We start from the raw sequence: 27,263 nt of genomic DNA, 5'->3' as shown, positions 1-27,263 counted from the left end.
TAGCTTACAACTTAATTATGAAAACATAAAAAGACTCTTAACGTAATCATTAGCCACAAGTTTCACGGAAGAAGCATCTAGAATTTGGTCACAACATGCAAAGGCAAGGATTGAATGGGCATTTAAACTACATTTTCAATCTTAAATTTACTAGGTATACAAATTATCTGAGAATATATCAGATCATTGCCCTTATTTATTTATTTCCTCATTTTCCTACTCTCAGGCCTTCAAGAAAGTAGTTAATGTAGCCCAACTAGTTGTACCGAAGATTTGTTTCAACCTGCACAGCAAACCCAGCTTTTATTTTGAAACTTTAGAGAAAAGACTGGTATCAGACATATGCATTCAAAAAAGCCTTAGGTATATTTCTAGAACACATGTTACTGTCCCATGAGACATCTCAGAAACCCACACTGGACATGTGCCTTCCAAGCAAGTAATTGCATATACTGAATTTTATATTCTCAACAGTCAAAGTGCTGCTTTACAAATCCAACTTTACAAAAAGATTTTATTGAAAGGATTGAAAAATATTTGTTTTCAACAATATTTAAAACAAGTTTTCAAAGCATTAACAATATGTAACAGAATTTTTCCTCTTTTAAAAATTCAGTACACTCCTTTAATTCCATACTACATCAGTTGTTAAGAACTTCTTAAACTCTCTACTAGAGAATAACTTTTTTTAAAAAAAACAAATTAATTTCCAAGCTCCCATTTTGGCCCTTTGTAGACTGGAGAGGATTTGCAGTTAGTGACATTTACAAACCCTTATATTAGAAACACTGCTCTTAATCAGCAAAAACCTATTTTTACTAGTACAGGTGAAACAAGTTACTTTGAGTAAGCTACATCAGCAAAATGAGCTTTATTGCCAATATAACCAAGTCTGCATTACAGCTTTTTTTTCTGGTTCAGCTGTGGTTTAAATAGAAGGTACCCACACTTTAAGCAGTTAAATATGCAAAACTTGAGTGCAGTTTAAACCTCACCAGCCTGCTTGTGACTTGCTGGCTGGTGGATTAAAGGCCTTGAAAAGGGACTTTGTACACTTAGATAAATTTGTAATGTATTAACACAATTTGGGTTGTGTTTTGATATAAAGCAGCTAGTACAATTATAATCAGCGCAGCTTTTTGAAGAAAAAGCAAAGACTAAAGTCATCACATGACTTTCCTTTAGTCAGTGACTGTGGCTCTCTACTTGGCTGACCAGTGATCCAAGTAAGATTGTTATCAAGCGGGGATAGTTGTACAAGCAAAACCGCAGAAGCCTCAAAGCCAGTAATGCAATTGCAGTACGTGATAAATTTAAAGACAATTCCTAATCTAGATCTAATCTAGAGAAAGTAGTTAGGTAAATTTTGATTACAGATTTCATGAAGTATGCACTCTGAAAATTAAAGTTCGGCAATTTAGTCAATAATAGCTTTACTACTATAAAAAGCATAAATAAAAAGTGCTGAATATAGTTTTATCTTTAAAAAAATACTAGATAAGGCTCATCAATCATTTCGCCTCACCTCCGCAAAATGATTTCCACTTCCTAGCATGCCTAGTATTCTGCTTGTTTTCCACTTAACAAAACATTTATACAGCCACTATACCCTGGATCCTTTTCTCAATTATTGCATGTTTAAATAAAATCGTTTCAAAGCAAAAAGTCTGACACTTCAAAAAGTAATTCAGTTATTAAATAACTGAATACTCCACCTAGGAAACCCGTAAGCAGCTTCAAAACAGTGATAAAACAATTACTGCAGATTCAAGGGAAAGATAAATCACAAAATTCATCTATTTAGACCAAATCAAACCAATATTCTATTTTACAAAATTTACAAACTGAGTATTAATTTATATTAACACATTTTCATTGTGATTTGTATCATTAACCAAGAGTTTGCTTCTTTTATGGAAAAGTGCTCTCACCTGGATTTAATAAAATTAGACAGACTAGGGCAGCATCCAAAATGGAAGAGACATTATTTAAACCATCAGAGGACAGCAGGTTAGGCAGAGTTCAGAAATCAAAACATTTCCCATTACCACTTTGGACCACATAAACAACATAAGACAATCATGAAAAGTTCAACAGAGCTTCTCACTCCACTTTCAAGGAAATCCCACCTTAATCAGTAAATTAATTCATTCACAATATCATGCCATAGGCTTAAATTTAACAGATAATGTCCATTCCTTTAATGGCCAATGCAGCAAGACTTTGAAAACGCTAAAGTTTGGATAGTATGATCATGAGACTGCACCACAGAGAACATAAATGTAAACATTATACTTGGGTTTGATATTTTTCAGTTAAAGTACGGTACAAACCCTTTTTTCCCAACTAGTCTTTTTGTTTTGTTTTTTTTTCTTTCATAAAAGCACATACAATAAAATATGTACATAGAGAAGTTAGAAACATTTGAAAGCATCTTAAAAAAGTAAATACAAGACTTAGAATATCTTGAGTGTGCTGAAGGCACCATTGCTACTCTACTGGGAATGTGTCCTCTCAGTATCAGCCTGCCAATGCAGTACCCCTTTCTGTATTACTCAGCACCAAGAGCTGGGAGGTATCTATGGAAGTTGAGGGCATTCAGGGCCTAGTATAAGATATTTTTTCTTCAAGACATTAATGGAACTAGACAATATAGCAGTAATTGAAGTCCAGATTCTTCTTGAACACTTGGAGAACTTCTTGTTTTATAGTCTCTAATGCTACCATTTATTCCAGAGAATCAAACAAAAATAGTAAGAAAAGCCATCACGTTGATGATTCCCACCAACAGGAACTGCAGAGCTATAAACTAGCTCAGCTACAAAAATGGAGATCACTGTAATAACCAAGTCCATGCTAATGCTTGTCCATGCTATTCGTGGGTATTTACACAGTGATGACAGCCAAGGGTCAAACACTGTTCAAATGGGCATAAAATATATATATAGAGAGATATATATGCATATACTTATTTCTTTACTAGTTCCATCTATTAGTAAAAAATATTCTTCATGGATATTTCTTCACAGTGTGTCACGTTTGCAAATAAGGAGAAAGTATTTCAAGCACTGCCTTGATGGGGAGCTGTTCTGGGCAAGATGTATTTAAGCTAACAAAGGTGCTTTTTTTAATAAAAGAACATTTCTTAGAGCCTTCATATGCATAGCAGTCTTAAATGGGATTACAGATTTACCAAATTAAACAGAATATTTTAATGCCACTTTTCTATTATGTATCTACATTCAGCCTACCATGTTATTGGTAAATTAAAGGTTACAATCAAACCTACAGATGCAGCTGTCAATATCAATCAGAAACAATCCATTTTTAGATCACTCAGCTGAAGGAAATTCACACTGGATTACAACAATCAGAGCCTAATTTCTTCCATTCCTACTCTTGGTGGACAGGAAGTAACACAATTTCCAGCCAGCAGCAGATCAGACAGATAGAAACTATAATCACTATATATGTCTGAGGTGGTGACCACACTTGTTAGCCAAAAACTTCACAAATCCAAGCACATAGAAGGGATACTGCCACTTTCCATTCCCATGAGTCTTGTTAGATGTAGACACTCAAAATTCTTCTTCTTCAACAGCAAAGTTATTTTGCTTCTTCCGAACATTCCAGTGTAAACACTCAGCCAAGCTTTCAAACCAGTCGCTCACAGGATCTCGGAAACAGATCGAAGGAAGGGGATAGCAAGAGGTAGTGATGCTAATACTGCAACAACACAGGAATACCCCAGTCAGTCAAGTGCAAAGAATAGCAATTTTTTAAAAAAATAATCTTCTGTTCCCTAGCTAACGTGGTGCTATATTCAGCCAATTTGGTAAAACAATGAGTTTTCCATAATCAAACAAGAACCAAATCTGCAGGCTTATCTAAACAGAGTGAACACAGGGCTTAAAACTGAACAGATGCACTGTGGACGGCATTCTTTGACAGTGAGAACGCTGAACCCACTCCATGATATCCTGCAGTCTTCTGCTGGTCTTCACATCAACAACACAGGGGACAAAGGAAAGTTTAAGTCACCAGCTTGGCCTTTAAGTTTCAAGTTTTAACTACAAGCAACAGCACTAATGTCTAGCATCTAACAAAGGGCCAAATCTCATGTTTGAATCCTTACTAGTCTCCTGATCTATTCTATAAATCTTTCAACCTCAGAGGAAACACAAAACAGTTCAAGATGCAGTGTCATGCCAGCTCTACATTTTCCTTCCTGGCAACTTGTATAGACCAAGAGAAAATAAAGTCATCCTGAATAGCAGGTCTACCAGTCACATACCACAAAGTTGCCTTAAATCACCTCCCATTAGGATAAGCCACCACATTTTGCACATAAAACCTCAGAAAGCTTCACTCAAGGCAATACCATCGCAAGTGACCACAACAATCCACTAAGTTGACAGTTTAAACCATAAAGCATTATTCAGAACCACTGCTTACATCAACTCCTGTTGGTTTACATCATGTCCAACTCCTAAGATTTAAGTTAAATTTACAGAATTTTTTAAAGACATGTCTATCTTCCTTGCCAAGCATGCAATGTTCATGTGCTTTTGTCTTAAACTTTCACTTACTTTTGTAAGAAGATCTAAAAAACTCAAGTTAGAAATTAAATACTTTTAGCACAGTTTGTGCTGCAAGAGGTGTTAGGGTTTACAAAAGCTTGTTTCTTCACCGCCAGCAACCCTTCTGACAGATGTTAGAGAATGAGAGAAGTGCATGAATTGCTATTTTCTATACTTATAAAGAGATGTTACAATCAAAAAATAAGTCTGACCTGTCTCCATGGCATATTTCCTGTCTCTTCCTTCCATCAAATGAAACCCATGCTGTATTCCTGGCATCCGGAGAGAGCATAATCTGAAAGAGAGAAAAGAATGAAGCTTCAGGTTCAAAACCTATTTTTCAAGAGCAAGGAACAAACACCTCCTCCATCCTCCCTCTGAGTACAGAACTGACTCTTCACAACTTTACAGTTGCACTGAAATTTGTAATCTGTCCATAATAACAGCGCAGTAACACACCACACCAGTTCCAAACCTTTATTTCATGGCTGATATATATATATACACACACACACACACACACATATATATTTTTCTACATGCAATAAACTCCCTCTTTTACTTTATTAGTCAGAATGCAAATGTATGTATTTCCGTTTTGCAGAACGTTCCACAACTGCAATCCAGTAGGAAGCAGTGTCAAGTATTCTGCTGGTGGGTACATTAAACAAAGGTGCATTTTTCAACCAGACTTGATCAGGTCCTCCTACAAATCAAAGAATGCAGGAGACACACAGCATTTCCTAACCTCTTCTGCTTTGGTCAGGTTCCCATGGTTATTACTAAAGTTTTTAACTTAGAAAGAGAAATAACGTAAGACAAGCTAACCTTGAGTTCCACTCCAGCAGGAACCACAATAGGTCTGAAAGACAACGAGTGAGGGCAGATCGGGGTGATCATTATTGCAGGAACGTTTGGATGAATCATAGAAGCTCCTGCTGCAGCTGCATATGCAGTGCTACCAGTCGGCGTGGAGACAATGACTCCTGTGAAAGGAGCAAAAATTTCACTTACATAAGCATTACAACCAATGTGTTATTTAGGAAGATGACTAAGAAATAGCACTGTTATGGAAATGCAGCAGAGAACGTATCAACTTGTATTTCACAGGAGAATTGCAGACTAACACACAAAAAGTCCAAATCTCTTCTAATCCTGGCACAGCACCTTTGTTCTACGGCTTCATGTAAGTTGCATAAACTTCTAGATCTTAGGTTACACAACTTTGTAACAGTGACATTCTTTTTTTTTTTTTTTTAAGGGTAAGAGTTTTAAGGATGAACTTCTGTATTTCATGAGTTGAGATCTTTGGCCTTCAGCAAATTCCAGATATCAAAGCAAATTTTTTTCTGAGCTGTTTCTTGGCCTTAGTCCTATCATATGCAAAGAAACTGCCACTTGCCTTCAGCAGTCCATAAACAAAGCTTATGACACTTCAATGCTTTATTGTGGAACGCATTAGTTACCAATGAATAAACATCCCTATTCTTTGCACACTAATGTTTTCTGTCACCAGTGAACTGAAGCTTGAGATTTTTTTTCTTTCCATGTGAGAAAATCCTCCAGTAAAATACCAACAGTCTACACATGAACTGATAAGCATTTTAACTCAAGAGGCAGACTCACCATCTCCTTGCACTGTTGTTATCAGGTGTCCATCTAGAAAGACATCTACATTGGAAAGGTAAGAAGAAGGACCACGATCCACTACAACTTCATTTAGGACCTGCCACGACATCAAACGTTACAGTGCTGAATTGGCAATGTAATAAATGACAAGCCAAAACATTCTTTCCAGGTCTTTGAAAAATTTATGCTGATTTAGTACCTGACAAATTAGATTCTCTTTAAACTTCTGTCTTATCAAGTGCCAGCTGAAGTTTTCAGATGTTAAAAATTATTTCCAGAAGCTGGTTACTAACAACATGCCGGGTTTTTGTTTCACTTATAAAAATCTTTGGTATATCCCAAAATAAAAATATTTTAGAACTACTACTTTGTTTTCAAAATAGAATGAAAACATTACTGAAGTACAATATTACAACTTATAATTGCAGAAAGTAATGAATTACACCACTTCCTCATTATTTAGGGTACACATTGTGAATTAGAGCAATATGGATCTGTCCCACACTACTGGGCTCATGTAAGTAAACTACTGAAATGGGGAAAGTTATAACAAAACAAGTACAAAGCAATCTACAAACAGCATATTAGTGCTTTTGCTTATCTTGCCCTCTGACCTGATATTGCATAATTTGCTTGCCAACTTCTTTCTCTATATTTGCAGACACTACTCCATTTTCTTCTATACCATTTTGTACTGTCATCTTCTCTCTGTGCTCTTTTACTACTTTCACTTTCAGCCTGCTTCGGAGAACAAGTGCTGCATTGCCTAGAAGTGAAATATAAGAGAAAGTACACAAAAATGATACGTTAGTATAATAAACAAAACCCTGTAATGACTAGCACACTGTATGAAATGCCATCCGTCTATGGCCTGTGCTTTCACCATTCCCGAGATAATTGTCTATATTTGGTTAAAGCTCAAAACTATTTTTTAGTAGTAATGAGCAAAATTAAAATAAATTTAAATCCAGTCCTTCCTCCCTTTCTTCATGATGTACAAAAAAATTTAAGTTTTATATGGACAAAATCAAGATTGGAAAACACTGTTAGGCTCATGTAATCTTTACTAAGACAAAAGCTAAGCTTAAAGAAAACCAGTGCATTAGAAACACCTATTAAAGGACAACATTCTAGCAACGTGAGAATTTTATACATTTTTTCAGGAATTTACTTTGGATGCAACTCAAATTACCTCATAGAGAAGAAACAAATTATTTCTTTCCTCAAATATCTTATTTGCCTGACGCACAGAATTTAAGCACTGCACTGCTTAGAGAAAGAGACTACCACAGACTTCACAGCTATACTCTCTTTATATATTTATCTGTCATTTAACATAAATTCTGCATCACCTTTTACTTGTTTACTCCACACAGGACAAAGTTATTTCTTAGCCATTTTCCTTTACAGAGTAGTATGGAAAGCAGCACCGAATGGGTCAATGCAATGCAATACTTTTGTTAGTTTAGTATACATTTCTTGTGACTCAATCTTATGGGACAACCTAAATGAGTTGATTAAGAAAATTTACTGATCTTGGAAAAAGTTACAGAAAATGTAACAAAAAGAAACACCACACCTTGTCCCCTTAAATTTACCTTCTATAACCTGAGTGACTTGGGACTGAAAATTCTCAAAATTAAATGGAGTAAGAAATCCAAGGGATCCCAGATGAAAAGCCATAACTGGAGGTACACTACCCTATCAATAAAGAAAAGAATTTAAAAGCTACTGAATAACAGCAATTCATACTTCAACTAATTGCCTGTAAATATTTTGACTATTGATGTAACTTCAACTGTGCATAATAAAACCAACACATTACATACATTGTTTTCAGAAGGTAAAGGGTAAAACAGGCTTGATAAAAAAACCAAACGAACAGGAAAGGACAAATGCTTTCCTTAATAACAAAGTTAAAAAAAACAACCAACCACCTTCAAATACTTCAAAAGAAAAGAGGTCATTAAGTCTATTTCCCATAAAGACCAACCTGGAAAAGCGAAGAAGCATAAAGTAAGGTCCCATCTCCTCCCAGGCATATGATAAAGTCTATCTGATTGGAGATATCATCATAATCTAGAAGCAACATTGAAACAGAAGTTCTGAATTCGGTTTTATCAACAGTCTTAATTTTCTGACATAAACTGAGTGCAGCATGCCAACATTCACTCACAAATATAAAAGAACACAACTAAGATGTAAAAACAGCTGTTTGCAAAAGACACGGAGTTTTACAAACTTGATCCAAGGACTAAGGAAATACCAAGACAAATAAGCAATATACTTCAACTTTACTTTCAAGAAATCATTACCATACCTTCTCTGAAGGTGCAAAATTTCTTCTTCACTGGTCCAAAATTATCATCATTAGCTATAGCGGGGTCTTCCAATACTTTCTTTTCTACGTACACTATCATATTGTTCTCCTTAAGAGAGGTAAGATTGTCTTGTTAATAAACTCTTAAAATGACAAAATATTTGACTCTCCCCAATAATAATGCACTAGTTTTAAACCATAAATAGTATTTTACAGAAGTAGTCTGCATCTGTTGGTTGTGAGGTTTATTTTTAATATGTGGTCTAGTTCTAATGAGAATTTGGCAGCATGCACAGATCATCTAATACATTAATCTAAACTTTGTAATATAATTACTTGATACAGCAACACTGCTGCTTGTTCAAGGCTTAAAGCTTTTTATATCCCATTCCCTTAGAATTGCAAACAGAATGAAGGAAAGTTTTGATTTCACTTTTTTTTTTTTTAAGCTCTGTACTTAAAGTACTTAAGTACTGATCTTAAGCTCTGAAATAAGTTCTACTACTTTCAGTGGCAATGGGTAAAACGATCTGTTTGCACGAGAGAATTCTGCACATACCGCATTCAAGAGAATCAATAATTGAAAACAGTTTAATGTAAAATTTTTAATTATTATAAAAAATGGAATTTACACTTCATTACCTCAGTGAGATACACACAGAGCTCTTTAAAAGGCTGCAGCAGACTGGCATCACGTATCTTTTTAATAACAAGGACACTCTTGGGAGGTTTGTTCCATGTCAACCGCTGGCTTGCTGGATCCTGAATGTGCCTAGAGAATAGAAAAAAAACCCCAGCGTTATTACATTTTGCTTTGACAACATTCTGGTCTGTTAAGAATATATCCTTAGCTATAATTGCACGCAGTCCTAGAAGAATAGAAAGGAGGATTTAATAGTTCATATTGTAAGGATGCTTTTTTCCCTGATGAAACCAATCAATGCTTTGCAATGTTAAGATGGTAACTCAGTATTAAGGTGTCCATTCCTGTAACTGCTACATGCTATTAACACACACAAACAGGAACTTCAACAGAAGCACTAGAAAAAGCTCTTGGCTCAAGTTCCTGAACTGCTATCTTCCCTGATGCTTCCAGCCATAACGCGTAGTGCTCTTGACTTGGTGCTCTCCTCTTAAGCCAACTCAAAGTAAGGAGAAACGTCCAATTAGAGAATCAGAAAAAGCTACAGCATAAACTTTTTTCCCCATCCAGTACTCTACGTCAAACAGCTTAAGTTGACGCAAATTTAAAAAAACGCAATAGTTGCAACCCAAAAATTCTCTTTTTCTGTTTAGCATTGTTTCCTTCAGCACTTTTTCACTGCTGCTAGTATACAGTCACAGTTTTCCCAATACAGTTTGAAGTCTGTAAATGCAGACACAAATTCTACAGGTTTTTTACTCATACTAAACAACACTATCACAAGAGATGGCAAATAATTAAGATTCACATGGTCATCTATACTAAAACCTCAAGATAAGCCTTAACAACTATGAAAAAACTGTAGTACATAAACTCTATTCTGGGAAGTCTGCATTTGCAACTCTTATACTTCCTATCATAAAGCCTCATAAATGAAGGGCTCAAACAGGAATAGATGCCTGTATACTTCTATTCCAGACAAACATTACAGATATGTAAGCATATGTAATTTCTTTAAAACTCTAATCTATATATTGATTTTATTTTAGTTTTGATCCCCAAACACGATTATCTGCTTAAAAAGAGCACAACTACTACTTCAAATTAAAAAAAAAAAAAACAAAAAACAAAAAAAAACCTTTACAAAATACTTTAAAACTACCGTCTGCCTGTTGTCAGGACAGCATTCTACAACTCGAGACCCTCAAGAACTAACTACACATACACAAATAATTTTGCGGCGTTCAAGAGGGTCAGTAACAGAGCCCTCATGTTGCTCTACAATACATTTAGTTGATTTAGGAATACCCAGCTGTAGTTTCCTTCTTCACTTATATCTGCTTCTAAGCTACATAATTTCACTGTTGTATTTCACATGTTAGAAGCATCCCATCCTTTTCCATACGGTGCAGATATAATCCATAAAGCAAAGCAGATTAGTATAAATGCTTAACAAGCCAAATTTACAAAGAGATTTGGATTTAGCACTTCAAGGGTTAAAATAAAACAGATGATGCTGCTGGAGGTGGAATAACCTGCTTATTTTCCTTTCCAAAATGCCTATATTCTACGTATAAATACAGCAGAAACTACAGATTAATGAACTGTCTAATACCAGCAACCTTTACTAACAAACAGTGCCATGTCTCCCTAAATGTTATTACCTAACACAGAAGAATACAAATATGCAGTTACACTCAGTATGTCCTTTTTACATGTGTCCTTTTATATGTCCTTTTTAGATATGTCAGTCTAGTCCAATCCCCTGGCTCAGTGTAATGGCATTTTGAAAATACCATCCTCAGCCTCAAATATTGCTGTGAATGAATGTGAGATGACTATGACTTTGGAAGGCTTCCTCTGACTCGACTAACCAGCCAACAGTTAAACTGAAAATAAAAGTAAAATAAAATTAAAATAAAGTAGGAAGAGTTGCATTAATGTGTTTATTGTTGCCAAACAGTTTCAAAGGAACTGAAGCTGAAGTTTTATATGTTATTTCCAATACAATTGGTGACCAAGGAAGTATTTTCTATACTAAAGTTCATTTCATAAAATTAAATTTCTCAGATCTCAATATAGTTAAAAGGTAAAAACTACACACAGAGAAACCACCCCCAAAATCATTTCATGATTATGTTATCTTCTATAGCTGGCAAAGAAATAAAGACTGCAGCACCGCTTTTCACTTAATAAACCTGGAACTACTACAGTCTTCATTCAAACAAAAGACACTCTGCCTATTTCTACTGTACTCACCAATTCCATGTAGTTCTACTAAATGAAAGATTATTCATAACATGCTTTAAGATCTTCATGTTTCTTCTCAGGAGTCAGGCAAATGCAACAGCTCCAAAAAAAAAAAAAAGGCTGAAGCTTTTATCACTTATTAATAAACTGCTACCTCAAAAGAAAACACTTTTCTCCGAACGTTTTTTTCTCCAGTTAAGTATTTCAATCAGTCCCAACAAAAAGTTGTGAGTTTACAGAAGAATCCTGTATAAAGTGCTTCTTGCAGATCTTCAGAGGCAAGATTTCATAAGAAAAATCCCATTTCAAGAAAGGGTCTCAAAGCAGGTATTTGACCTCTCCTCTTAACACAAACACCTGATTCTTTTTTCACTGAAGAGTCGTTCAGTTCACCTGGTCATCTTACACACAGGCTTGGGAAGGCAGGTTTTTCAATACAATTATCCACACTAGCACTTAAAGAGACACCATGAGCTTCACTACCTTATGCCCACACATAAAACCGAAAATTTTCTGTTAAAAAAATTATCTCCAGTGAAGGAAGTTTAACAATATTACTGACTGTAGAGAAGAAAAACCCAAACAAAAAGGTTTTGCTTGTTTTCAGAAACCACAACAAAAACCTTATGTTTAGTAATAATAATAATTTACAATTTGGTCTTCCAATAGTCCTTTCCTTCAATCACCTGAGAGCACCTTTTTCTCCCCAGCTATGCTGAACACTGCATAAGCTGTCTTTTCCTTGGCGAGTAGTGTGAGTGTAGTATTGCCCGCAGCCTCTGTCCTCACCAGGTTGTGCCACTGGGGTTATATTGCAGGACACTGGCCCAGCCCCTGGGGAGGAGCACGGCCACCACGGTCAAGTGGGGAGTGTACAACGCGAGCTGGGTGTGCGGACGAACGGCTGCACTCCGAGCCACCGACTTCAGAACAGACAGACAGGAGGAAGCTGAGTTACTGAACACTGCAAGATTTCCCCCACACCTTCGTAGGAAAAGTGAGCATACCGCCAACCAGTTCTGAGGAAGACTACTACTTATTTAAGTAAAGATATACTAAAATAAATACTTAACTCAAATACCTTACATTTAACTGAAAGAACAGTGAAATAAAACTTTTTCAAGGGACAAAAAATAGGGACCACTAACTCGCTTAATCTGCAGAACTCCAACATTCCTCGTTTGACCAAGTCAAGACACCATTTAAGTATATATAGTACACGGTGTAAAAAGCAACACTTTTACAACACCCAACCTACAAAATTAAAATGTTTATACACCTGTGAAGCAGAAAACAACCCTCATTTTCACATTAAATTTATCAGAGTCTAAAAGCAAACTTGCCTTAATGATATTCATACACTGAAAGAGCCATAGATCCAATACAAAATTCAACCTACTAGCTCAAACACCAAACACCAAGAGAGGGAGACGGCTTTCCTCAGATTTCACATACACAGAACCTCCTTTCCTTGTGTCGTCCATAAAAATGTTTGTTCCTCTATCATTCAGAAATACCGCTCTTTACATGTTTCAGGTTGATGGAATAAACAAAATGCTGCCAATAGCTTCTCCACATAATAATTAGATTGCTCTAAGGGTGTTTAATACACACGGCTAGTTTACTGTCAGTTATGTTGCAAAGTGTCTCTTACAGATGCCATTGCTGACACCAAACTATGGATTGCAGATTAAGCAAAACATGTCTAAACAGAACTTCAGCACTTAATACTATTCACATGCCCTTCCATAATTTTATGTGATTTTTTTTTTCTTTTTTCAAAATAGATACTGAGCTGTGAAAAGACTCCCATTAGTTTAGGTGGTAGATAGTGGGCCTAAGAACACCACATGAATTAGTAATGTAAAAATCAGTAAAATTAATTTCCTTTTATGTCTGCTAACCCTGCAGAAAATATTCCAACCAGCAAAACCACTATAAATCCATACAGAGAAATACCGATTATGTCCTCTCATCCCTCAGGAGAAAAAAAAAAAACATCACAGTGACATTCAAACCTAAATTATACTTTTCAACATGCAGATCAAGGTAATGCACATCTAATGGGGTTTTACTTGAGAACACAGTTCAGCAGTGCTGTCCATTCTCCTCTCAGAATGACTTTTTAAATGGTCAACGTGCAATAAGAATGGCAGGCCAATTCTGGCAACGCAGACCCCAAGCTGGCAATCAAGCAACATGAAAAACTCTAAATATCAGGTAAAATACAAACAATGCTGATTATGGGGTGAATAGTGGAAAAGCAAACTTCCTTCTTTCACATAGAATAAGCATAATACCATTCATTTGACAAGTACTTACATAATCGTTTTAGGATTTTGCAGCATACAGGCCTTTGGTCCAAATGTGGTCACTGGGCATGGTCCATGCAAGGAGCGTGTTCTCCTAAATATATATATATAAAAATAATCAATAAGAAATGTGATGACAAACTGGGTATAATTAGCTCCCCAACCACCAAAACCACTTTGAAAAACCTGCCCTAAGCAATACAAGGCAAAATGCATTTCTTAAACCTAATTTGTGGCTGACCAGCCAATGTAATTTTACATGTATTAGCACTCACATTTCAGATCTAAAACTTAACTCCTATACCTACTCCTTGAAAGCAATTTTAATTGAAGCCTCACTCAGTTTATCCCCTCCTCATACTGAGTAATCACTTCCTAAATATTAGTACCAGGCATATATTATTCTTGTATTCATTTCATCTTTACTTTACTCAAAGGAAGCATCACAGCCTCAAAGAAGATATGGTCAAGTTTTCTCAAGCTGGTTCTGTGAATTCATGTCAAGCCTACAAGGTTCTATTTTGTCTCAACTCTTCTGCACACTACAGTACAGAACAGTACATCTGTGTCTCAGAGAGACAAAAAAATATGTAGATAAATCTCAAATTATAAAAACATAATCCCTTTTCAAGGTCTCACTGCTGTGAAAAGGAAAGCTTCAATGTTTAAGAAACAAAGCACAGATAATTCCAGTTTCAGAATTGGCTATGTAATGCTTCAATTTTTTTTCTAACTTTTTGTAAATTTTATTTTTCTCTAAGCTAAAGTAAGAAGGCATTTAAATAACTGAAGGACACATTTTTTAACTTCTCAATTTGTTGTAGCCCTAAATAACAGTCAATGTCACAGCATAAACAAGTATTTAACACTTGGAGTACTCAACCAGGTACTTTAGTAGTTGACTGAACATCTCAGATTTTGTAGAAAGTTATTAAATAACACCAAGAAATTATTAAATGAGAAGCTCAGGGTGACATTCAAAAGAAACTCAAAATATCTCTGTAATAAAACTACCTGAGCAAAAGAACAGCAGTGTTCAGTTTTTGTTATGTAATTTAGTAGTCCCACAACCTTCACTTAACAAGTGTGCCTGATCAATTAAAACACAAAACATAAACCAGGGCTTTTATTTATATAGCATAAGCACTTTCTCTTCTGTAATATTTTGGCATGCATTAATTTCTGTTGAGAGTGAGCAAGCAAACAACTAAGCATACCAACAAAAAAATAAGCCCAAGACTGTTCTTTTCAGGCCACTTTCTCAGAAAAAAAACCCCGCAATGACTGTTAGTTGTGTGTCATTAGTGTGTGTAAAGGATTAGTCTGCATCAATTCCTAAGTGACATCAGCTTCACTGCTGCAGACACAATAACCACGATACTTTCTTTTCTGTATTTCTTGAAGCACTACATCTTATCTAAGAGCACACAGTTTTAGAACAGGACACGCAGAATGATTAAATCACGTATAAGTACACATACAACAGCTTAATGAGTGCTCTTCATCTCAATAAGGTCAGTAACATATAGAAATTTGGTTTCCCAGTCTAAGTCTTGACAAGCATTTACAATGAAATCTCCAACACCAAGGCAGCACTTTCAGATTTTTTTGCCACGGTCAAATCACAGTAATGGTGTTCTGATTATTTAAACACTTTTTTGGTTGTTTAAAGCTTTGCACTTGATAAATTAATAACACACAAATCCTTCAGTTCTAAGGTATATAGAGATACATATCTGCAGCACCAGGCCTTAGTCTTGAATAGGTAGAAAAATGTTATTTTTTTTTCCATTTATTTATCCAATTAGACCTCATATGATCTTTGTCTTCAAAAAACAGGAGCTCTGAAGTGTGATTTATCCTCAAACTTAAATCCCACCAAGAACACAGGATTCCTCCTAGCCCTAGGATAAGATTATCCGGAGCAAGTCAGAACTGTTCTGCCTTACTTTGCTCCCACCTCCTTCAGCAAATCTGTAAATGGGAGTAAAACTTACTCAAGTCATGTAACTGTTGAGACATAAGTGCTATTAGAATTATTCCATTAAAAAGAAGGGGTAAACATGCTTTTCCCTGTGCTTAACACAGGAACTGGTAATTAACCTATTGCTTGGCAGTAAAAAATGATTACTGCACTGCCTTCTGTGTATTATAAAGTAGTTCAGACCAGCCTGATGACTTAATACTAAAAAAACCCTCGGAAGTCTAATAAAAATCAAAACCACATGACAGGTTAAAAAGATACAATTAAGGAATAACAGCAACATCTTCTTTGTTCCATGTCTAATAAAATATGATTTTCATTCCAGTAATGAAAATGAGTACTTAATTTCCTACATCTCATACACAGAAGTGGTATTTGTTTTTCAAATAATTTATTCCATTTGTAACTCCAGGCATGACTAATCCAGTCAGTTAAGATTATTTTACAAAGTTTACCTTATTTATTTTAAAACAGAAAAATGAGCAAGGACTGACACAGTTAGAGATTAATGTGTGTACCAGTATGCATAAAGAAATGGTCAGTCTCTATCTACTTGTGAACAATTACACTTAAAATCAGGGTAGTTAATGGCAACATCACCTCCCACTTCTTGCTCCACTCAAGCGTCACTCAACTGTCTTTTTTGCCTTCTTGCAACACAGGTCTTTATCCCATGCCACTCCCAGTAACTGGATAAGCTCTGTTCCCACAAGAGGCATTAAATATCCACATCTGACCTTCATGACATTCAAAGTTTTCTCTGCAAACTCTAAAAAATAACTGGTATCCACTTCCACTGAGATTTTACTTGGTTTTATTAGTACTCAATCTATGCACTATTCAACCAATGGAAGGTAAAATGTTTGAGTGAACAGAACTTCAGGTTGTTTGTAGCAAGAGTGTCTTTGCCAAGAATGAGCAGCACTGGAAATTATACCTCTTTCAGGAAAATATACTTGTCAGTTCAAAGCAGATAGGCAACTACTTCAATCTGAATATTACACGGCAAGCCTGAGATCACCTTCTGACATCCTGCAGAATGCCTGGTAATAATTTTGCACTAAATTGAAGACAGCTGGTGAATGAATGTAGAGCATCTTAATGAGAAAAATCTCATAAACAATAACCCTAATTCAAACCCACAATGGGTAGTGTCTACAAAGATCACTTCTAGTTTTAAAAAGAGTAGTTATTTAGCTAGAAGATAATGATACACATGATCTTTCACACAGGTTGATTGAAGTCTACATTCTTAAAGGTTTAAGTAGAGAACGGAAAACACACCAGTTCCACAGCATGCTTTTTAACGTAAAGTCTTACGTATTGACGATGAGACACCACATAGCAGCTAGAACAGCACAGTCAGAGCACAGTCCTTTGTGAGCATTCTCCAAAAGCATTAAAGTACACTGACTTTCTGAACTACGTACACAAAGCAAGTATTTTCCTAACCTTTTAGCCTCTTCAGATAAAGGCTTCTATTACGCTTCCCCTCACCGTAAGATTTCCCCCTGCGATCTTCAGCCTCACCCATATATGCTCTGCCTTGCAAGAGCATTCCTACCAGCAAAGCAGTAACTCTGGACGAGAATTTCATCTGTTGAGAAACTCCTCTGTGATTCTGTCCATGCTCTTATAGAGGGTCACAAAGCAAGGTAAAGTTCTGCTATGCTTCCCGCAAGATCAAGACACACTGCTACCACAGCATGCTATTCAATATTTACAATGGGTCCAAAGATCACAAAATCAAAAGTTCTATCCAAGCTGTCCACATGACAAAAGTCTTGCAACTAGATTAGAAATTTGGCTCAAAGAAAAAAATGGGCGTTTCTCACTGCTGTGAAATAATGTGCAAGCACCAACTTAAACTCTGTACTGTCTCACATCACCATATAACCTAAATACTCATACAGGTTTTTAATACACAGCGCTAGAGCTCCAGCTCTTGTAAAAATCTGCAGTGTCTCTACTGTTGATTGATTTTTTTTTTTTTTAGACTGTGAACTCCCCAGATACCTGTTTTGACAGCCATGCCATTTTGATTACAGGTCTGCTCTTAATCTAACCCCCACCTTTAACTGCCTGCCTTCATTTTGGACTAACAACCTTTTGAAGTGCATTAGCAGACGACCTTAAAAGCAACTTGTTGAGCAAGAGGTAAAGTTCTGCCTACTAATTAAAGATCTGGAACCAAGCGCAAAATTGTTCCTTTCTTGTGACCTGAACTGCTATCAAGCTATGAATTAACATAGCTCAGTACAGATGCATCTGTATTTTACTTCTGGAAAGTACTTAAAACTTCTGAAGCTAGGTTGAAATATGACAAATATAATGGTATTCAAATTTCAAAGCTACCCCAAAACCCTGGAGGTACCTAGGCACAATGGGTTCCTCAAATTTGAAAATTAATATTTTGTGTTTATCTGCTTATAAACAATAACATTCTAGGTTTTATACTTTAAGAACTTCTCCTAGCTGGAAATATACTCATACTTTCTTAACTAACTTTCTAAGAAATCATTCCAATACATGACTGTATTGAAATGACTACAGATGCACGACTACAGATAGAGGTTTTATGTGCAGTTTGTCTTCAAACAAAGGATCTATTTCATTTCACACAGCCATTTCTAAATGCCAGCACTTTATTGCATCCAGATTCTGACATACTCGCTTCAGACAGCATTTAAGTGGCATATGTGTCTTGCTGAAGCTCTATATGCACATATAGAATGTTACTGAAATATCTACAAAAAGCCTTCCAAGATCTCCCAAGAAACACTGAAGCAGAAGGCCGGCCTCACAACCAGCCAGCACCTCTTTACATGAATGTCAGTTTAGAGATGGCCACCTACATGGCTACTTCAGAAAATCAAGATCTTCTCACAGCATGGACCACAATAGGATGGCTCACTAATCATCTTCCTCTCTATTTATTACCACAAAATATTTTTATTTCTGTTCATTATCACTTGTCACAGCTGCAAGACTATGGTTATGTAAAAAAAGGAGCAAAAATTAAAATCTAGATAACTTTTAAAATAATTTTTTTTTCATTTTTCTCAGAGGTAGCAACAACAGGAAGAACGAAGAGTCATACCGGAATTCTTTGGTGCTTCCTAGGGCTGGTGAAGCAGACAAACTTCGTGACTTAGCTCGTCCCCGGCTAGTATTGCTCCACTCCTCATCATCATGACATGTTGAGCAATGATAAGTAGAATCTGAGCTCACATCAGCCTTACTGGTACACAGTTTTTCTCGATTCATCTCCATATTGGAAGTGAAGGAACCTCAGTGAGAGAGAAATTCAATTCCTGTTGGAAAAAAAACAGGAGAAAGGGGATAGAGAGGAGAGAAGAAAAATCTCAGTATTAGCAAAGCTATTCGAATAAGTGCTAAACACCGAGTTTACACACTTTGGTCAACACTTCTTGAAATGATCTGAGCAACTGAGAAGTTCTTCAAGGTAATCAGAAGACACTGGAAGAAAAAACAACCAGAACTAAACCACAGATGTTCCCAGATTTAAAAGAGGCTCAAAACAAAGTTGCTTCAATACCAGCACAGATTCATGGCTCCAGTTATATATGGGATAAAATGAATTTATTTTAGATACTGAAGAGGAAGAAAATCTTTAAGTATTTGCCAAGGAATCAAGACTCAGGAAAAACTATAAGTTTCCTATTAGATGATACATATACTATACAAATAAAACCTGGAATACTCTAAGCTATAACAGAAAAAAAAACCTGTCAAAGTAAGCAAAAAAATAATGCAACAGAGATAACCTTAATAAACTTCAGTTCTTCACAAAAATGAGGTTAATACCAAACAGAGAAGAGAGAAAAACAAGTAGGAGGACAATACCAAACTTCTTAAATCATTTGTGACAAACTGGGGAGATGGTCCAAAACAAACAAGATGAAATAAGGACAAATGTGAAGTATTTCGCTTCCACAAATAAAAGACAAACAACTGGCTAGACAGCAATTTTGCAGAAGCAGAAAAAAACCAAACTTTAAATAACCATCCTTCCTCAAAAGTACTAGAAATCCCCTAAGTTCTCATCATTATTTGAGCCAAGTAGAAGAAGCCTTATCAGAATATAAATAGAAAACAACTTTCAGTGTATGAATACACATATAACGCAGTCCAGAGGAACAGTACGTTCCTCAAGTCAGTTAATTTCAACACATGGAAAACGTTGGGTTCATTAAAAATTTGCAGATGTTTTAAAATCAGTTTCATCACTTTGGATGTGCTCCCCACTGTGTCCTGCAGAGAAAGGACTGTAACATTATTGTAACCATTAAAATGGACTATGGCTCTGGAAAATGCTCATGGAATAATGATATTTGGCCATAAAGTTACCAGAGGATGACAATCTCTACGATTTTACACATACTGTGTTTCACAGCATCCCAACTTTTAGATTAAAAAAAGCATCCATAAAATAATAAAGTGAAGTTGTAATTTTAGAATGAGCACTGGCTCATTAATAAATTAGACAGAACCACCACCTAATCAAATTAGAAAATACTTTTGCTCCTGCTGTAGATCAGGCTTACCCTAAGAGCACACCACTACAAAGAGGTACAATTACTCTCATCCATTAATAACTTATAAGATCCTGCACTTGTAAAGACCTCAATGTTTAGTTCTTGGTTACTCATTGCTTAGTATCACCTGTGACCATGACTTGGAAAATAAATAGTCATTTCAACACATTTATAATTTTTTACAAATAAAATTAGAAAAAAAGTACCTCCATTTTTAGATAGCTTTAAGCTCAATATAAATTTTGTGCCAGTTAGTTGATTTATGCACATAATTACTCTGTGCAAGCACATATGTAAAACAGACTGTAAAATCTGACTCAACATAAATTATTTTTAATAGGTTTTAATTTGTATTACCTTTTATCGCAACCTCATCAAGCTTCAGGAATACATCTCTGGCCGGTTGTTTCTCAACCAGCTACAGAAAATGAGTCATTTAGACATGTGAGTTTCAGAAAAAGAAGTGACTTTAAAACGAGATATTCAGTGTCTCTGACTGGAAAGGATCTTCCAGCATCTGTGTGTGCATGAGGAAAGTTCTTAAATTGTTTGTTCTTTAGATCATAATCTAAACTAGCCCACCGTTTTTACTTCAGAGATTCCAGATAGACTTGAACAAGCATTTCCGATGGATTCCCCTCTGCCACCCCATGCAAACTGGATTCTGAATTAAGTCTTCCTCATCAAATACAGAAAGAACTCAAAATTTTAAGTCCTGAATTTTAACAGAGGGCTTTATCCAATAGATTTAAACATTTCTTAAAAAAGCTATGTTAGAAAACTAGACACTCATTTACCATCTGTTTGTAGCTACTCACACTTGTCATACACTTATTAAAGGCCTATCAATCAACATACCTTAAAAAAAAAGCCACCCTAATACTTTAATTTTCACTTCTAAATCTAAGGATTATTCTTTAGAACCTGAAGTAATTCTTGTGTTTGATATAGCTATTTCATAGGGTCCAATCAGGCTTCTCCAGCATCATTATATACCCAGATAATTTACCATCTCTCTGATTTTTAAGGAATTACAGATCTGACTATCTTCACTGGAGTTCCATACTCTTAGCTAGTATTAACCAAAACTGTTATAGTGAATCAAAGTTAACACATAGTATACAAGAATATGTTCCATTTTGTAGAATTAGACAATAAAAATGCTAGTGAGTTATTCATCAACAGAGGAGATCAGCTCTGTAAGAAGACAGGAAAAAAATACAGTGGAACTGGTAGAGGAGAAAAAGCAGATACCAACAACCACTGCAACTGTGTTTTATTATCAAATTTTAAAATCAGGTATTTCCAAAAGAAACCCTGGTCTCACAGCATTACCCTAGGAAGTTATACAAAACAGTTGTTTTTATCATTAGTTAGCTCTCAACATGGACTGTTGCTGAACTATTTCAGAAGTACTGAGAGTGAAAATCAGTAGTGTGCAGTCTCATTCCCTCTTACCTATCCCCAACAGCATAATTCTCAAAGATATATCCACATAGCCATATCTGCACTATGCATCCACTCTCAAAAGTCAGAATTATAAGTAATTATTTCTTTAAAATCTGCGCTGCAAAGTGGGCACACACAAAAATTTGACAAGCCCAGGCAGTTAACAGTATATATCATTCTCCTTTGCTTTCCCATTACATAGGTTATGAACTCCTCACTCCTTTTTTATCCAAACACTGAGAGGTTGATTTAGGCCTAGGAAAATAAAAATTACAACAGTTAACAAAGTGTATAGAAATGCAACAGCTATGGAAATATTTATGGAGTTCCCAGTAACTTAACAGCTGATAGGTACGCATCCTATTCCACAGCATCACCCTTAACTAAGAGGTGCAGAGAACAGTAATTAATATAGTAAGCAATAAATAAGGTGTGTTTCCAAGAGACTGTGAAGTATCTTCATCTGACAGATGCTGCCAGTGAAGAAAATCAGATTAGCACAAAACTGGAAGTACGATGATGTAGAGACCTACTAAATACAGCCTAAGAACTTGATATTCCCTCCATCTAATACTTTCCAATTCAGGATGCTTCAACTACAGCTTACACCATGTACTGTTTAATTAACATTACCTCACAAGACCTTCATTAAATAAGCAGACTTGACATAAGGACAAAACTATCACTGAACAGCTTCCAGGATTGCATCCAAAAACTTTAAGGACATGTCAGCAAACAAGTGAAAAGGCTGCTCTGGTCTATGTCCAAAATTTAGGAAAAAAAAAAAAAAAAGGTAAAAAAACCCCTATTTAGATGTTCAGCATTACAGAATGAAGGACAACTGAGAAAGTGTTAACATTTGATATTAAATTTCTGTGATGGTGACACAAAGTAGCCAGCTGAGTCACTTCTTACATGTATCCAACCTTTTACTGCAGTTTCCCATCTTCTCTGTCATTATAAATGAATGTTCCCATGAACCAGAACTTCACTGAGGTTTCATCAAACCACCTTTATATACAGAAGGATACAACACCATAACATTCCCAAAGCTCTACTTCAACGGTGTGATTAAGGACTCACACTCCAGGTCGACTGAAAGAGCCCTAGTTACAAAGGAAGCCTGAAACAATTCGACTAAACTGTCATATATATGTAACGCACACCCAGGTGACCAAGTGCCCTCACATTTTAAAAAGCCATCTTCTCCACAGCTCACACCGAGAGAAGAGATATGATCTTTTGATGCAAGCAGCTATGCAAGGAGCATAAGCCTGCAAATCATCAAACGATTTTTTTTTTTTTAAATGAGCATGCTTGTCAGCTGTTATTTTGTAACAAACTCTTCTTGTCCAATGCCTTGCCCTAAATCACCGTGATTAGGGGATTACTGCAGGGTCCATCCTGACCAAATACACTACTCTTAACACATCTTCAAGACAGCAGCATTTCTACTAATTTCTCAGAAATTGCATCAGACATTCAAAGCTCCTCATTTTGTACCTTATTATCAACCCTGTATTAAGGTATAAGAGAACAATGTTATACCCAAAAATGGTACCACTTGTTCCATTGCTACAAACCCCTGTTTGCTTAATCACTTAATTCTGTGGAGGCTTTTTTATTATTGTATTTTGCTGAAGAAGGCACTCCCAACAGAGTGCATATGACTCCACATGCACATGACTCCATCCCTAAGGCACTAAACCCCCTCTCACCCAAAAAAGAAGAAACAACTGTATCGGAGAGACAAAAGTTACTTTTTAGTTTAGTTTAGAACTTCATATTCTAGTGTGCCTGAAGAAAAAAAATTCCACATGGAAAATTCAGCGGTCTGACAGCACTGAATTTTACTAGCACGTTTTTTGATTATACGCTCAAGTGCTATTTCTACTAAAAAACAGATAGTATGACTATCACGTGTCAAATACCCGAGAAAAACAAGTCCAATTGTTAACCCATCTGCTTCGGAAACACCTCCACGGAACAGGCTTAATAACCCAAACCTCATCACCGCGCCTTAAGTCAGAAACGTGGATGTTTCAACAAACAAGCGAGGAGACCGCGAGCCAGGTGAAGGGGGTTTACCTGTCACCCTTTCGGGAAACTCTCCCACCTCAGGGCTGCTCATCGCTCTCGTTACCTCAGGGCGCCCACGGCGTCCTCCCGCGGCGGAGTCCCCCGGGGTCTGCAGGCGGCCCCGGGAGCCCGCGGGGCATCGGCAGCCCGCACCTTCCCGCTGCGGGGGGTGAGCGCGGCCGGGCCGGGCCGGGCCGGGCCGGGCCGCGGGACCAGCCGCAGGGGATGCGGGCGCCGCGGCTCCCGCCCGCCCCCCGCTGCCGCCGGGAGCCCGAGCGGCCTCGGCAGGGGCACCCGGCGCCGGCCCGGTCGCCGCGGAGCCCCCCCAGGGGACGCGCACCGGGGACACGCACCGGCCCCCTCTCAGCGGGAGGCCGCTTGGCCCGGCCGCGCTTCCCCGGGGGCTCCCCTCAGCGCACCCGCCCTCCCGGCCCCCGCCGGCCCGACTCACCGCGTCCCCGGCTGCTCCCCCCGCCCGGCGGAGCGTCCCCCGCCCCTCGCCCCCTCAGAGGCCGGCACGTCGACCCCGACGGTGGTGGCGGTGGCGGCGGCCGCGGCTGCGCCCGGGCAGTGAGCGGGGCCGGCGGACCCTGCGCGCCTCCATCGTCCTCTCCCCGCCTCCTCAGGAGCGTCGGCGCGGCGGGCGGGGCAACGCGCATGCGCCTCAGCTCCGCCCCGGCCCGGCGCCCCGCCCCTGCGCCGCGCGGGTGGGCGGGGCCCAGGCCTGCGCGCGCGGCGCCACGCGCATCCCTGCGCGTGCGCGGGAGGGCCCGAGGGCGGCGGCGGGGGGCGGTTTCTTTTTTTCCTTCTTTTCACTCCTTTGTCACTTGCGGTTAGAAATGATCTGGAGCCAGACTCCAGCTGAGGGTTGTCACAAAAAAAAAAAAAAAAAAAAAAAAAAGCATGTCTCAAACGTACAGAAAGGGGCACAACCCTTGAACACTGGTTCAACATTGACCAAAGGATGGTCCAGCTGAGGAGCAGCACTTGCGTCCTCCTCAGGCTGAACAAGCGGCAGCCTGCTCCAGGCCAAGCACGGCCCTGCTGTCCTTTGGGGCTGTTCATCCTACTCGGACTTGGGCAGCCTTCTCGCAGGTGGCCAGTCACAAGTGCAGGCCTGGACCCAAATTCCAGCACAGTTTAGAAGGTGCCGAGTGTGTAGAATAGGTGATCTCACCTGTAACGTAACCTACGGACAGGCACAGATTTGTACATTCAATTGGCTTGGTCGGCTTTCTGCCCTTTAGTGCATGCCACACCTTCCAATCCCTTTGCTATGGCTCACACCCAGCTACCCCGTCACAAACTTTTACCTTAATCTTTCCTTTGATCATTTAATCTTTGATCACTGGCTAAATACTCCTTCTGACATAAAAATACTGTTTGAGAACGCATGCCACTTCAGTATATTAGAATCACTCTTTACTACAAACAGAAGCTCCTGAAATGCAGGAAACCATTTTCCAGACTGTTCTTGATCTGAAACTAAATTTTGAGCAAGGGTGAAACAAAGCAAGAAGGCATTTGGTTTCAGTGTTCATGCTATCTTGAAATCAGTCACTTTGTCACAAACTCCAGCAGAGGTAGGATCAGGCCCCTATATAGATGCCAAGAAAACAAACCTTCACAGTTACCAAAACCAATTTTCTAATTTCTAAATTGCATTTTCAACCAATACCTCTTTGAAGAGATCACAGACTCATACATGTCACTCACTGGATTGTATATCAGGATAAATCCACAAAGTGAGAACAAGTTACACCATTTGAGAATGTGGCAATTTGGGATTTCTTTTTTTTCTTCTTCCTTCATGCAGAAATGTATGTTTTCAGGAAGCTGGGGAGCTGCAAAGAAGTGACAGGCAATAAATGACAAAACAAACTTGAAAAAGAGGAAGCAGTTGTTACTGCTATGGGAAAATACCATAGGCAATGTTACACCACTTTTTTAAGAGTGCAGTATTTTGAGTCACAATTTCTCTTTCATTCTTCTTCCAGGCAGCATTAAGAGCCAGTATGAAGGGAATTAAAGAAACAATCCATGGTTCTATGAAGTCTAGTGGAAGGTGTCCCTGCCCATGGCAGGGGGTTGGAACTAGATGATCTTTAAGGTCCCTTCCAGCGCAAACCATTCTATGATTCTAAGTTCATGATATCTTGGAGGCTCAAATGTCTTTCAGGTGCTGAAAGAGATACCTAAACTGTAAAGAGACAACACAACATGAGACTAAGAAGGAATAGAGCATTAGTTTTACAGAGTCAAAGCATTCATCTTAAAAGCTGCAGGACAACACCACGTTCCAGCAGAGAGGAACCACGCTCAGACACAGTGGCTCTGTCAGCCATGCCTGTCCATACCCAGTTACTGCCTACATAAGCCAAGGAGTAAATTTTCATTTGAGTTGGCTCTTGGGATGTTTTTTTCCAAATTCATTACGATGGAAGTGATAAAAGACCACTAGAACCATTTACCACAAGAATATAGATTGGCTGTTAAAATATAAACATTTCAGAGTGCCATTTTTTTTCCCCATGCACAGTAACTTCATGCAACTTGAGTATATAACTTGAGCAACTGCTCAACATTTTGCAAGAGGCGTGAACTTTGCAACACCGTGAGCACTTATCCTCGTTAATTGGTGGAGATAAGACTGCTAATCAGCTGAGCCTATCCTATTTATAAAAGAGCTACGGTTAAAACAGCAGCTCTCAGCTGCCCAGGTTCTGCAGCGACCTTGGAAGCTCTGCTTGCTGGTCTGGATGACTAGAACAGACTGGTAACACCTCTTTCCTCCTCTACAGACTCAAGTACCATGAGAAGCAGAAGAGTCTTGGGTCACTTCTGAGCATGTCCTCCCTAACACCACGATCAGAACAGTGTAGCTCAGAACTCTAACCCAGTTTGTGCTTCCTTTCTCCCAGGGAAAAAATAAAGAGAAACGGCAGTAACACTGAGAAATAAGCATAAAAACATACTGCTTTTTTCTACTAAGGCTCCCAGTTCTGGGAAATATAATTTGACCGGCTTTTGATTAACAAAAAAGGTAAGTTAACAAAAATGCTATTGCTTGTTTGGTTAATTGCACAGAAGACTGGTGCCTGATACAGAGAGGCTCTGTTCGGTCTCCGTCTACAACCCAAACCTACAGCAGGAGGTATTTCCACTGGACAGGAAACAATTAACAAATTGTCTCTATTAACACCTAACAGGGCTGAAGAACATAGTTCGTACCTCCCAAACTTCATTTCAGTCTCTGATGACTCAGAATTCCTGAGGAATCATGAGAAATAAAAATGTACCACAGAGTTTAAATTCTGATTAAAATGATGGCACATGAGTGTGACAAACAAGCTATTTGGTCACAAACTACAAAGCCACTGACATAAAGACAGAGAAATGTATGCTACAGCATTGCATTCATTATTCAGGCAGATTACAGACACCTCCAATCCTTACAT

General features: G+C 37.9%; 1 protein-coding gene across 3 annotated transcripts; it reads right to left on the bottom strand.

The window, feature by feature from the left end:
• Positions 1 to 496: 496 nt before the first annotated feature.
• NADK (NAD kinase) lies at positions 497 to 24,415 on the bottom strand. 3 transcript variants are annotated; one of them, XM_074848302.1, is made up of 12 exons: positions 24,257 to 24,415; positions 18,819 to 19,032; positions 13,745 to 13,828; positions 9,172 to 9,301; positions 8,530 to 8,638; positions 8,203 to 8,288; positions 7,808 to 7,910; positions 6,824 to 6,975; positions 6,207 to 6,306; positions 5,409 to 5,566; positions 4,793 to 4,875; positions 497 to 3,726 (listed from the first exon to the last, which is right to left on the bottom strand). In XM_074848302.1, the coding sequence occupies exons 2-12, from the start codon at positions 18,989 to 18,991 to the stop codon at positions 3,579 to 3,581; spliced, it is 1,326 nt and encodes a 441-aa protein (XP_074704403.1). In that variant the 5' UTR covers positions 18,992 to 19,032; positions 24,257 to 24,415; the 3' UTR covers positions 497 to 3,578. The 3 variants fall into 3 exon arrangements, with proteins under 3 accessions (XP_074704403.1, XP_074704404.1, XP_074704405.1); XM_074848303.1 differs by lacking the exon at positions 24,257 to 24,415 and adding an exon at positions 23,815 to 23,833; XM_074848304.1 differs by lacking the exons at positions 13,745 to 13,828; positions 18,819 to 19,032; positions 24,257 to 24,415 and adding an exon at positions 11,432 to 12,712.
• Positions 24,416 to 27,263: the final 2,848 nt, after the last annotated feature.

The sequence above is a fragment of the Strix aluco genome, chromosome 22, assembly GCF_031877795.1.
Source record: "Strix aluco isolate bStrAlu1 chromosome 22, bStrAlu1.hap1, whole genome shotgun sequence".
In the NCBI taxonomy this organism is placed as follows: Eukaryota; Metazoa; Chordata; class Aves; order Strigiformes; family Strigidae; genus Strix; species Strix aluco.
The sequence above is the reverse complement of the archived record's forward strand: the minus strand, read 5'-3'. Positions and strand labels throughout refer to the sequence as shown.

Coding starts and splice junctions, on each gene's coding strand:
- NADK (XM_074848302.1), bottom strand. CDS start 18,991: ATGGAGATGAATCGAGAAAAACTGTGTACCAGTAAGGCTGATGTGAGC. Junction 13,829..18,818: donor GGAAGCACCAAAGAATTCCG/GTATGACTCTTC, acceptor ATATATATTTAG/GAGAACACGCTCCTTGCATG. Junction 5,567..6,206: donor AACAACAGTGCAAGGAGATG/GTGAGTCTGCCT, acceptor CTCCTTTCACAG/GAGTCATTGTCTCCACGCCG.